Source organism: Columba livia, chromosome 20, assembly GCF_036013475.1.
Source record: "Columba livia isolate bColLiv1 breed racing homer chromosome 20, bColLiv1.pat.W.v2, whole genome shotgun sequence".
Lineage (NCBI taxonomy): Eukaryota > Metazoa > Chordata > Aves > Columbiformes > Columbidae > Columba > Columba livia.
This window is the reverse complement of record NC_088621.1, coordinates 5,378,587-5,392,661: the sequence shown is the minus strand read 5'-3', so window position 1 is coordinate 5,392,661 and position 14,075 is coordinate 5,378,587. Positions and strand designations below refer to the sequence as shown.

General features: G+C 41.3%; 1 protein-coding gene across 4 annotated transcripts in view; it reads left to right on the top strand.

Moving 5' to 3' along the window:
- The window catches only part of CRCP (CGRP receptor component), a 31,519-nt gene extending 17,782 nt beyond the window's left edge, over window positions 1-13,737 (top strand). For 3 of the 4 annotated variants that reach the window (XM_065037046.1, XM_005501992.4, XM_065037047.1), the window contains 2 exons: window positions 4,019-4,076; window positions 12,478-13,737. In XM_065037046.1, the coding sequence (XP_064893118.1) occupies window positions 4,019-4,076; window positions 12,478-12,621 (202 nt within the window). In that variant the 3' untranslated portion in view covers window positions 12,622-13,737. Of the gene's footprint in view, window positions 1-4,018; window positions 4,077-8,361; window positions 8,509-12,477 lie in introns of those variants that run through there. The other variant, XM_065037045.1, reaches the window with a different exon arrangement.
- Window positions 13,738-14,075: the final 338 nt, after the last annotated feature.

The following is a 14,075-nucleotide window of genomic DNA, read 5'->3' as shown; positions in this document are numbered from 1 at the left end:
ATAGTCTTGTAAACATCAGGCTGCCAAATAGATGTAAGTGATTAGCATGGGGAAACAAAGGAGATGTATTCACTGCTTCCCACCAGTGGAAACATGTTTGGCTTTTGGTTTTGATTCTCCCAAAATGAAGCACTCTAATAAATCTGGCTAACCAAGCTAATTCCCATCCCTTTGTGTCATCTGCTAAATCGCGATATTCAGGATCAAACCCCGCACTGCCAAGGGGTTGTTAATGGGGTAAGGGGGAAGTATAAACAGTTATTGTGCAGGAGGGAAGAGAAAACAGTCACTGCACTGGGAATTGACTTTAAATACTGATTAATGCTCTAATTGACACAAAGGGCCTTCTTCTTAGCATCCTCCTGTATTTTTGCAGCCTGGATGCGCCTTAATCGTCCCTCCTCATGTTTGATGTGGTTCTGTAGATGCAGAAAAGAGGATTAAAAGGGTAGGGTGGGACCCAAAATGTTTGAGCTCATTTTTATAAAACAGACATTTTGAACAATTCTGTGGTTAAAATGGAATTTTCTTCTTCTTTTTTTTTTTCCTCTCCTTTATAAAATTCCTTATCCCCTTCTCCAATTTTGGAATTTAGAGAGTGAAAGAATAGGTGCATTTGTAAAGTAAGTGTACATTTAATATATTGAATTGTGCATGCTTTTTGGTTATTATATATGAGGATTTCTTGGAGCTTTCCGTTGTGAATTGTTAATGTTTCACAAATGCATTTTAAAATGGCAGGCTTTCATTTTGAAGTTGAAAATCATGATTAGCATTATTTTCTAGCATTTTACAAAAGCGATGGCAGAATGGCTCGGAGACGAGGTGGAACAATTGAAAACGTGTCTCTTTGAGCATTTTGGTCTTGTCGCCGGGGGCAGGATCTCAAGCCACCTGTCTGCGTGTCACCTCTTCACAGCTGCTTTCTGCTCTTCAGGGCTGTGAATACACATCCCAAAACCCTCCAGATTAACAAAGCCCAATGGCTGGTATCAGCAAAGCTCTTGTCTGAGCCACAGAGTCTCCATCGCTAAATCTCTCACAATCGTGAGCGTTTTAGCTGAAGAGGGTCTCTTAGGTCATCCAATCTGTGCTATTACAGGCTTTTTTCTTCAGGAGACTTAAGCCAGGAAAATCTGATGCTGGTGCTGCTCATTCGGCGTATCCAGTGCATAAATGAAGGGCCTTATTCTCTTTGGGTGTCAGCTCCTGCCTCCTGAAGGGTGAAATTGAGTCTCTTGACACGTACACGGGCGAGCACGTCCACGTCATAGCAACACATCGCTCGTCATGGGCTTCTCCTAAAGAATCACATAGAATCACAGAATGTCAGGGGTTGGAAGGGACCTGGAAAGCTCATCCAGTGCAATCCCCCCATGGAGCAGGAACACCCAGATGAGGTTACACAGGAAGGTGTCCAGGCGGGTTGGAATGTCTGCACAGAAGGAGACTCCACAACCCCCCTGGGCAGCCTGGGCCAGGCTCTGTCACCCTTACTGAGAAGAAGTTTCTTCTCAAATTGAAGTGGAACCTCTTGTGTTCCAGTTTGAACCCATTACCCTTTGTCCTATCATTGGTTGTCACCCAGAAGAGCCTGGCTCCATCCTCCTGACACTCCCCCTTTAGATATCTGTAAACATTAATGAGGTCACCCCTCAGTCTCCTCTTGTCCAGCTCCAGAGCCCCAGCTCCCTCAGCCTTTCCTCACACGGGAGATGCTCCACTCCCTTCAGCATCTTTGTTGCCCTGCGCTGGACTCTCTCCAGCAGTTCCCTGTCCTGCTGGAACTGAGGGGTGTAACCACCTCGCTCTGAACTTCGCCCAGTGAATATACACAAGTGATAAAGCACTGTGGTGTCTGACAGCGCTATAAGCTGTCCCAGGTGTTGGGTTTCAAGGGCAGGCAGTGTTGGAGGCTGTTGGAAGTGAGAAGGGGTCTCTGAAATATCTCCAGACACGTAGACGTCGCCCCATCGGTTGTAAACGCCTGCGTGGGGGAGCTGGGGCTGCGAATTCCAGCGGCCGTCTGCTCCTCAAAGCCACCCACAGCTCCAATAAACCAGGGGGAAACTCTTCAGGGGTAGTTTAAATATGCTTTGAAGAAGCGTTTAAATAATAAAAGAAATTATAGGCTTTAATTGTTCAAAACCGTAGCGCCGCTGCGTCACAGGCTGGGCAGTTGTGTGTGTTGACTGTCAGTTCTCACTTTAATGCGTAAATTTGTGCTGCATAAACATAAATGGCTGGTAGGAGAGGCTGTGTGTCAAGTAATAATCATTCAAGATTTTCCCAAATATGCATGTTCAGGTCATTTACTCATGGTATCTATTATTATCACACTGCAATTGTATGTTTTTACTATAACAGTGCGTTTGTTACTGTTTCATGTGCCCTTTTAAGCATCTGTTTTATCTTTGGGAGTGTTGTATTATTGTGCTTTTCTGTTCTAAAACACAAAGGTCAGCTCAGATCGTTAGCCGTGCTGCTATTATGTGGTCATTGTTAATGTTTTGAGCTTCTGAAATTAATGAAATATGCATTAGTAGCATATTACAGCTGGGTTTGCTTTGTTTTTAGAATTATTTGTATTTAAGTATGAAGTAAAATTAATAATTTTTGACTGCAGATCTATTGCCTAAACGCTGTGGTTTCAATTTAATGAACGTGCTGCTTTGATCACATATTCCAAAACAACCAAAAAAGATTTTTAGATGTCCATGAAATTTTTTCCCCTCACGGCCCTTTTTTTCTGTTTTAATGATCAAAGTGTTTTAATGGACATTTGTGAGATCTCGTGATTTCTTGATGAGAAAGTAGAGCTGATGTCTATTTGGTGAAAATACATGCAGAGAAGCAATGAGACTGGGTGAGCTTGATGACGGTTCTGAATGTATCAGGAATTTTGCCACCGGCTTCAGTGCCGCTAAACTGTCTCTAAATATTAAAGCGTTTTGTGTTTAAGTACCAAAACCAGACAAGTCTTCCTGGCTTCTCCCCTGTGTAGCGGAGGAGAACGGACTTGGAGTATTAAAAATCCAGATGCAACCCGGTTCGTATCTAAAGTCAAACCAAAGAAGCCTTTATGGATCAAAGTGCTGTTGTGCTAAAGGCCCAGGGCTGCAAATCGGAATTTATAGAGTCGCTTTCTGTCTGCATTAGAGTGTGGACAGGTAATCAGAAGTGTTGGGATTATTGTAAATCAGTGAATTATCACTTGTCTTTTAAACTGCAATAAGTGACTGTACTTTTACAACTCGGGCACTGATTGAGGGTGGTGAGGGTTGTTTTTGTTTTGGCATTTTCTATATCCTTGCTGCCTTGCTGTTTGTGGTCGTATGAGTCTTTGTGGGACTGTGCACCGAATCAAGTCAAAAACAAGCCAGGAAAGAGAGGTTTTCTATGTGTCCAGCCCAGCTTAGTCCCCGCCTGGTATGCTGCGTGGTGCCCAGAAGGTGTAGAAACACAACAGAAAGGTGGATTCACATGGGAACAGGGGTGAAGATTTCTCTTTGCCCAAAGATGCGTGTGTAAAAGTACAACCTCAGCCCATTGCAGTAATGTATGAAAAAAGACATTGGCCTAAAGAATAAACGAGTTATTGCCATTTGGCCGACGGATGGTAACTTGTTAGGTGTGATAGTTGTTCTTGTGGCCGCGTGTTCATAGCAAAGCCATCTGTGATCTTTGACAAGTCATTTAGTGTTTCTGTACAGCGTTAAACAAAGCAACAGTGCATGCTAATTAATGCGTGTACAGTAATGATCTAAGCACTTCTGCCTTGCTACCTTAGACTAGGGGTGGCAACAGCGGTATGTCTAAACACACTAGAAAGTATTGTATTTAAAATACCCAGATGATCTTGGCGATTAAACCTCACTGCAAACCCACTCAGAATTATTCCTGGCAGTGGCGTTTCATGCCTAAGTTATCAGGAATGTTTTTGCATCTTACCAGTCATTTGAGGGGATCCTCAAATTATATAGTAACACAGATTGCTTTACATTTTGCTTTCAAACAGGGCAGAAAAGCTCCAGTTGCTGAACCACCGGCCTGTGACGGCAGTTGAAATACAGCTGGTAAGTAAGAATCCTCCTGACTGTCCAAAGCTTAAATGAAAACAGCTTTAACCTTGAAGATCAATTGAATAATTGCTTTCTCATGGTCAGTGATTGAATGTTTCCCTTTATGTACGTCTTTACATTCATGGTTTCAAATCCGCTCTGCTTCCTGAGGCCTCCTTAGAGACTTGCCCGTCTTTTTCTCAGCCAGATTCTCCACCTCTGTTTGCTGCAGCGTCACATACTGAAAATGCCCCTTGCAGTCATGAAGGGTTACTTACAGTATTGCAACTAAATCTATTTAACCTGAGACTTTTTGCTCTGTGATCAAGCACTTTGCTTTTTGACAGCTGTGATGACACGGTTGTTTGGATGGCAGGGTTTTGTGTTATAGTAAAACCAAACGTGCTAAAAAGCAATGAGTATTGACTGATGGGGAATTCTGAGCTGTGGCACAGAGTGAGAAATGGTTATAAACGGACTTTCTGATGGGAAGTAGCCATTGTCAATCTGTTAAGCGTAAGTCTGGTGTAAAGAGGGATTGTCACTAAATAGAAGTAGATGGTTATATACTCTGAAGTGTATCTCCTTAGAAACACAAAATCCTGTGGTAATAAAGAGATTATTATAATAAGGATATTGTTTTAATAAAGATCTCTTACATTAAGAACATCTGTTTACAATCTTATCCTGAAACCAAACTATGTAGTAACAGTATCATATGTTGCAGCAAAAATGGGAAGGATTAAAGAGGTACCAGTAGGACTATTTTTTATTTCATAGCCAAGGAGTAGACATAGAAATGCTGAAGGCGTCTCATAAAATGCTTCTAGCTGAGGAACTGATCTGTGTTTTGTGATTGGAGAGATCAGGGTCAGTCATCAACCCAGGCAAGAGCATTAAGGCTTCAATGGGTTTTGCTTAGCAAGTTATTCATAAGCGATGAGGTAGATCCTGTCTCATACCTTTGTTAGCTTCATGTGCTTAGACACAGATTTATTACATTCACATGTAGGCCTTATATGGTCTCTCTTTCCCTTTTCTTCTTTAAAATGCAATCATCTCTTGCTGCTTTCAGGTGACTGTGGTTTTGGCTGTCTTATCCCTTCTCCCCTCATTATCTTCCCTAGTTCCTCATTACCTTACCTATCCATAAAATACTGAACATAGGCTTGTGCCCTGTGTCACATTTATAGTGACATTAAAGGCAAGTATAAGAAATTTTGGCCTTTATATTGGAAGTCAGGTTTCTGTAGTGAGCATAGCAATTTGGCTATTCCAAGGTTTGCAATGTCAAAGTTCGATAAAACTCATTGCTAAAACTTACAGAATGCAGGTAAGTAATTTGAGTTCCGTGTCAGCCCATTATTGACATGTAACCCTTCTCTAATGAGCAAAAGCAACTTGTGGAAAATGTAATATTCATACACTTGGGGAATAGCCTGAATTTGTATCATCGTGGAAGTATTGGGGATGCAGTTACTTCTGTTACATTGCAATATCCCTGTAATTCCCAGGGTAAGTTTCTCCAAAACTGGTATGACAGTAAACTAGGCTGACTGGATTGTTAACACTGTGTTAAATTGAGCTTCCTCAAAATTGCAGCACATTTACTCTTCCATCAAAGCACATCAAAGTCTTTTGAGCTCAATAGCTGCTAGGAAACTAAGGGCCATTTTTGTTAGTGGAATACAGAGATCAGGAGCTGTGGCAAGGAAATGATTTTGCTGTTCGATTGCAGTCTTGAATCATTTTGGTTTCTGGTGAGGACATGGGAGATTATAGCAGCGCGACGTCTTTGAACACACAAAACCTCTGTCGTCTCTGCGCATCTTTGGGTATAAAACACTGCAGAACCGTGGAGGGTACCAGCATTTTCTTCCTTGATGTCAGGAGGAGAAAATGACCCATACGGGGATTTCATGCAGACAGGTCAATGCGCTGCAGTTGGTGGATGAGACAACTGCAGAGAATGAGCGCTGGGTCTGGAATTGCCATCATTCTCTTCTCTTTGAACTTGGCCCTGCCACTCCACAGCTCTGAGTCACTCCTGCAATGGAAATCGCAAAGAAATGGTGATGAAAACTTCTCACCACTTCATCTAATGTAGGCATTTATTTTTTAAAAAAGCAGCTTTAAACAAAATGCCAAACGAGACAGATTCTCCATCTCTCTCACTTGCTCAAATAGTTCTGACATCGCAAACTTTTATTCAATGCTGCATGTCCATGGGATCGAGTCAAATTTACCTGATAGGCTTTTAATAGCTGGTGCAAGAGGGTATTTACTGCTGCTTCTTGCTTTTTTGCCTGTCCAGCTTTTTGGGTTTTTTATTTTCCTTCTATAAAATTCCCTGTCCTTAGTTATATGCAAACAATAAATCAATTCTGATAAAATTGCATTTAAGCTAAAAAGCCAATTTATGTTGTGATGTTTTTGATCTCCAGTTCTTTTGTAAGTCTTTTTGCATAAATTGCTGTATTGTTCACATTTGTCTTTTGTGGATTGTGTGACAGGATTTATTTTGAAACAACAATAGCAAGAAAAGGAGCATGAAATTCCAATTCATATCCCACGGGGTAAAACACTACACATTGCAGCGATCTTGACCTCCTGGTTTAATCTTTAACATCTGTTGTTGCTGGCTCAGTGATTCACAGGATCACAGAATGTTAGGGATTGGAAGGGACCTCAAAAGATCACAACCTTTGTGGACAGTGCTAAAGCAATCACTGACATTTCAGCTCACTTTTTCATTACATTGCTTAAATCCTCCTATAGCCATAACACTGCAGGATCATCACAACCATCTCACAACCAGGGCCTGTGATTGTGAGGCTGCTCTCACGAAGGGGGAAAAGAAGACACTGATGTTGCTCTAAACTTGACTGGTCCAGCTCGACTTAATGCTGAACTGTGATGCGTTTGAAGATAAAGCATCATCTCTTCTAATGAACAAATCGCTCCATGTTCTCCTCTCTGAGATTTTCATTCTGTGCTTTTTTAAACCTGGATTTCCATCTCAGAGAGCTTTGTACTTTGTGATATACACCCTGCTTAACCAGCCTGGTAGTTTGTCTTTTACTGTTGAATAGAAAATGATCATGTGAAATATCCTGCTAGAAAATGGATCATATTAGAGGATTTAAACATTTTAATTTCTCAACAATCTATTTTGCTTCCCTCTTTGCATACTTGGTTAATTATCTCCGAGGGACATTAATCCAATCATTCACTCTTTAACTTTATTTCTTTTTTATGTGCTTTTTTCTATTAGCATGTTAATGCCGAACAATTTCAAATTACCGCTCAAAGGAGGAAATAGCAGTTATTTTCTCATAAAATATGTCACCTCCTACACTGCAGTTAAATTATGTGCTTGATAGCTTTAGAAGCCATCAGAACCTCCTTTTTTTTTTGCTATATTTTACTGATCATTTTTTAAATAGAATTATTTGCTTATTATTCAAAAAAACAATAGCGTTTAACCCACAGATTGTTCTGTTCTGTGACGCTGAGGTTTGTTACCCATCATATATTACTTATCCTTGAGATGGTTTCTTAGCTTTTTCAGATCTTTTTAGAGTTGTTCAGTGTGGTTTTCTTTATTCTTCAACACTGGCAGCGTGTTGTGTTGTCTCAGGAGGCGAAATGAAATAAGCATTAGTCTGAAAGCATAAAAGCAGCACAGAGAGGATGGTGAATCTCGTTACTTTGCTTTTACTTGGGTAAGTGGGGAAGAAAAGAGGTGGTTATAGTTAGTGAGAGAATGTTCCTAAAATGTTTGTCCTTATTTCACCGATATAAAAATTGAGACAAGTATGCATGTATACATATGTGTGTGTTCATATTTTGTGCTTACATGTGTACATGGCACTATGAACGTACTGATTTACAGATTTATTTTATGAATAATCGCTTTAATCTTTTAAGTTCTCGATAGGCTGTTAGTTTCTGTTTTACCTTCTCCATAAATAAAACCTTTAAAAGCTTCTGAAAATAACTTTCTGCCATGAGAATTTCTCGACAGGTTTCTAAGTGATTTACCGCTTAATGTTATTCTATTATTACATTCCGATTTGGTAATGACGGTTGTTTTATTCCTCTGAGAAATTCGTACATAGCGCTCCATCTATAAAAGCTGCTCTGAAATGCGTGGCTGGGAAAGGCTGCATGGCAATAAAATATTCCACACACGCTTTTGTTTAATAAGCCCCGTTCCTGGTAGCGGTTCCAGTACTGGGAAGGCACCTGCCAGTGTTTAATTCTGCAGTTGATGAGCGATTTGTCTGTTCTCTTGTAGGCAGAGTCAGTGATGGATGTCGGATGCACGGTTCATTTTGCTGTTAGAAAGCCCACGCGTTGATGTGTCTGGAGAGGCAGAACAGAACTGGCATCCTTTGCTTGACATACTCTCCATTTAGTACGTTTGCTTCATTTTAAGCTTTAAGTCCAGTTAAATTAGTTAGACCTCTTGAGCACTTGAAATTAACTCGATGCATAAGCTGTGGCTTAACGATTGTAGCTCCAAAGCGCTTGAGAAGGTGAAGAATTGGTTATTAGACTTGGAATAAAGGTGGCATTGCTTTCAGAGCTGAGCAGCACAGTGGCTTCGGCTGCCTTCTGATTATTTCCTATATATTCCACAGTTCCAAAGGTGTGGTTGTTTTTATCAATAAGAAGGAACTCTAGGTGCTGAGGCTTGAAAGGTGTTTTATTCAGCTGTAAGGATTTTATACCAATTAAGTTACCAAATAACAGCTGGCTGCTTCCTTCCTTGATTCCTTCTTTATAGGTGATATTGTCTAGAGCATTAGCTGGGGGGAAATTAAACGTAATGTGAATATTGCTTAGTGTGCGCATATATTGCGATGAGAATTTGAAAACTAACTCTTACTGATTGGGGCGAAATCAAAGTTATTATTGAGGCCTGACCTGACTGAATTGACCTTGACCGTGTAGTTGCATTTCATAGAAAACATACTGTATATATGTATGAGTGACAGAATATGCTACAACATTTGCTGCAAAAACACTGTCATTATTTCGCTGTGGTATAGAGTTGAATGCTGAAAAGCAGTAATGACTAGGGAATTATTTATTACCAGCAGCGGCACAGCTGACATGACTTACTGCTCATTTCAATGAAATCCTTGCTCTCGGCCCTGAGAAGGAGACATCCTTGTCTCGCTGCACATCAGGGTGCTTTTTATCTACAAATTGTGTTACTGGAACATTGGCCAATTTTGTTACTTGCACAAACCCCTGAATATTGAAAATACACAGTTCGGCGGGGGTTTGGTCGATGATATCTACGCTTTGCACATGGCGTCATCTGTGAGGATAATGTGTTTCCATTGGGCGTGTGTGGCACTGCCAACATAAACATCTTATGTCATACGCTGATTAAAAACGTTTGCATTTTTATTTTCCTTAGTATAAACTTTGCATTCCTGACTGCGTATGGTTTGAATCTTTTGCTTGAGCAGTTTCAGCCAGTTGCAAGTTAGAGCTTAGCAAGAATTTTCATAGGTGTTTCTTCATATGTTTGTAAAATTCTTGCTGGAAAAGTAGGTACTTGAATACAATTGTTTCTTTTTGCCTCTTAGGCTTTTTCTTATACATAATTTCTCTTCTGAGCATCGTAACGTAATTTCCTAGTGCTGTCAGTATCAAAGGTATTTTGTCTTATAGCTCAAAACCAGAAGACTCTGCGAACATCTGTTGGATCTAGAATGAGCCTCTGAGTGACCTCGTTTCCCTTGATACGTTTTCCTTTAGGAGAGTTTCATTTGTCACTTAATTTACATGCCCTCTGTGCTTCATTTTGGATTTTTCCTGTCGGCATGCTGCTTTGCTGCTTCCTAATTGCTGATGTTTTCATAAGCTGCTGCTCGGGCTGTTTCTCTGAAGAGTGAAAAGAATTGATTTCTACAGTTTATGCTTTTGATCCTTTGAACTCCTGAATAGTATCACAGCAAAATAACGCTGAAGCATCAACTTTTGAATAATAAGCTGTTAATCCAGTGAGGGTGCAACGTCCCGGAGGCACCGAGAGGTGAGCCCTTGGTGAATTTGCTGCTGTGGTGCAAGGGATTGCCCCTTCCCTCTGGCAGAGACCACGGATCTGTCAACAGAAGGGAATTTGGAGCTGCAATACCCAGTCCTCAGCACAGTGTCCAGCACCTTTCTTTAAAGACGCTTTCCTCGACAGTTTAACGAGGCATCAGTTACAGCATCTGAAACATGAGAGGCTATTTTCTGTCATCATCTTCCTGGTAAAGCGTGATTTCTTGAGCTGCTGGAGCAGTCACCAGAGCTCGTCTGTTGATGTCCCGAGGGGTATCTGCAGTTTGTCTGTCCTGCAGGCTCCTGCATTCGGCCAGCACAAACCACATCACTGTGATGGTTCATACTGTGAGCTGGGGCTTTGCTCCTTCAACACTCAGGAGCACGTAAGGAGTGTCAGACACTTGCATAAGTATTTTCTGCCTTAAATGCAGAAGTTGAGAAGAGTTGATGCTGATCTAGAAATCAGAAGTCACTCTTTTATCTGTTTTATTTCTGATCAAATCCTTCTGTTTAACTTTGGGTACTTTAAGGTAGTGCCTAAAGGAGAAGGTGCTTGGAGACGAAAGGACGAGGGATAAAATTTAAATGGAGAAGAGAGGCAGGCTTCATGTGATCCAATAAATCAAACCTAAACCAGGCACGGTGCCATTTTCCTGAAGATCGAAGAGCAGCGGGATGGTAACAAATGCCAGAGGTGTTGGCCGCTTAGAGATAAATCATTCTGCCCTGGGCGATATTGCCTGTCCAAAGGACGAGGGCTTTTTCCTTGTACGGTTCCTGCTGCTGTGGGGCTGTCACCTCTAAGGTTCAATGTAACAGTAATTAATAACACTAAAATCCAGTCCAAAAACCAGGCTGATAATGCGCTACAAAACTTAATAGTGTAGGTCATCTGTAGAGTAATGGCTTTGTCAGCACTATCGGCAGCAAAGAGGGTACGTATGCACGTGTTGATGCTCCAAGGGATGCTGGTCAAGCTGCTGAGGTGGTCACCTCTGGAATGGAGTCCAGAAGACAATTATCTGATCCCACTTCAGCAGCTGCAGCAGTTGCCGACACAGAAGGGTAACGTTGGGAGGATTTTTAGTGTATTTTAACTGGTGCAGCAGAGCGGCTGGTGGTAATGAGAGCCAGGGCTGATTTTAGAGCCAGGGTCCCACGGTAGTTGTTGAGATAAGTGCATTTGGAAAGTCACGCTGCAGAAAGTATCGTCCTTTGATCAGGACGGTCCCCAGAAACTGTCATTTGCAAATGGATGTTCACTGTCTGCCTTTTGCTACATGAGTGGATGCGAGCGCGCTCGCTTTCCTCTCGTCAAGGAGCTGTGGGTAATGGCTGATGAAGGATGATCGGATTGTGCAAAGAGGGCTCGTAGGACATTGAAGGAGAAAAAGAAAGTTAATTCAATATACCACTCTGCCTTTAGAAGATGCATCTGAATTGCTGACAATTGATAGCTAGAACTGATTAAACCTGTGTTGGCTTGCAACCATAATTAATATAAATCACTGCTCTTCAAAGGACGTTTTAAAGCACTCCGGATAAAAAAGAAAATCTCAAACCCCGCAATCCTAATTGGTTTCATTTGCGTTTGAAGAGTTCATTTGACTTGCTTTTCCAGTGCTCTGACAAGCTTTTCCTTTTTAACGGCTGCCTATAAATTAGGGCAGTTGTTTTTATGGTAGCAGTGACATAAGAGTTCCCACAGCTCCACAGTGAGAGCAGGTCCCTAATTAATCGTACAGAATTTTATTGTTAATGCGTGACAGCAGGTTTTGTGTTGCTCAGAGCTTTTACATGCCTTTATATTCAGGAATGTCACAATCTAAGTTAATTCCACTAACATATGGCTGCTGTAGGATTAGGTGCTTTCTTTTATGGCCTACTTACTTCTGCTCTGGGTGCTGGGTAAGATACAGAGGTTCAAGTAACCACTTTCGGGTTTTCTTATTTCAGTTCCCACACGAAAGCACAGGAACTTAGGAATATAGCTCTGGAAAGCAGGTCTGTGCAGGGGCTTAACGAAAAGCCTGGCTCAAGCTGGAGGTTGAGAGAGGCTGTAGGAGAAAGCAGGGAGGAAATCCTGTGCCAAGCATGGTGTTCTCCTTGTTGTAAAGAAAGCAGCGTCTCGTTCTAGAGTACCAATTGTCATGGTTAACAATGGATCTCTTATATATTTTTTGAAGTATTGCAAGAATCCCCCTTTGTAAAATGCTTTTGTAATGAGCTCAGACGATGCCTTGCATCCATTGAAATGAGTATTTCCCGATGAGCTGAGTCCTTCTGTTTGGGGCTGAGGAAGGAAGTGTGGCTTTAATGATTACATTGGATTGTTTTTGACCTGCAGATGGTAGAAGAAAGCGAGGAAAGACTAACGGAAGAGCAGATCGAGTCTCTACTCCAGACGGTCACCAGCATTCTGCCCGGGGATCCAGAGGAACAGCAGAGAGACTCAGAAATGGCAACAGAAGACAAAGGTGACCAAGCGTAGGAGGCATCTAGACCAAAGCTGGCAACAATTTCAACAGAGAAGAATCTGCTATTATTTTTCTGTTTTGTTTTGTTTTACTTGATACCAGTTTAATCTGGTATTGGAGATCCTTGTAAAATATGTTACAATTTTTATTACTCAGAGGTGATGAGGGAAACAATTGTTCACAAGAAAGCACGGAAAAGGACGCTATTGTTTTGGCATTTTGTCCTAAACGGGGATGGTAGTAACTGAGTTCATAATGCAGCACTCTGAGAAATGGGTCACAGAATCTGAAGCTTTTGTATTTTTTCCACTACCCATATAACAGCTGTACATTTGAATAGGCTTATATACAGCTGGCAAGGTTTTAATTATCACAGCAGTGCTATAATAATAATTTCTTTCATATGCTTTTGAATTGCCCAACTGGTTTTCAGAACACAGACTGCAATACAAAGGCGGCTTGTGGAGCCATGTGTGAAAAGGGCTGGTTTAGGGGATCAGGACGTAGAATATTGTACAAGAAACTGCTCGGGATCCGGCCAGACAATTTCTCATGGGTTGTTGGCATCATGGAAATGGAGGATCTGGGGGTCGGGTAACTGTTCTCAGAGTGTCTGACAGTCCGTACTTAGTAAAGAGAGATCCCGATCATCAGCTAAATCAACATATTGCCACTGAAATCAGCTGAGTTGGACCAGTCTGCAGCAGCTGAGGCTCTGGACTGGAATGGCAAGGCTCGTAGTAACACAAACAGAAGAAAATGTAGGTGTGGGGTGTATATTTTCCCTAGAACATTTGTTCCAATGTTTCTGTGTAGACAGATCAGTCCTGTGAACATGCTGGCGACCGTGGAATAAATGAATGAGTCAGCACTGGAGTCCTGATCTGCTTTAAAAGACTGAGAATCTGTCCTGGTGGAAGCAGATTGTTCTGTGTGCTGAGCTTTTGCCTGGTTAAGGAGTTCAGGATCAAGTATTTAATGTTGAAAGCATCGATGATCTTAATAAATCTTTTGTGTATATGTACATAAAATCATGAGGTGCACATGGCACTGGTTTTATACTGTGACTGCGGGCCATTCTTTTATAATTATTGTAACATACTGGGAATAGAAATAAAGTTTGAAGGACATCTTGGGAGTTTTGTGGCTTATGGACAAGATACAAGACCTTGAATCAGAGTATCTGACTTTCTTTCCTCCACTTCTCTCATGGTTTTGTGTGTTCATGCAAAAAATTTATCCTTTCTGAGCTTTAGTTGTGCCGTGTATGAAAAGGAGTGATAACTTCCAGTGTCTGGGGGATTTGTGATAAGCATTTCCATGGTATTTTAGGCTTCTTTGATGTGTGGAGAGGAAAGGAAATTATTGGAAAGTATATTTGTTGCCTCTTAAAGATGATTTATCTTGGATTAAATACACTGCAAGGCTGGAGAGCAAAGGTGTGTGTTGACTGGGTAAGTGTAGCATT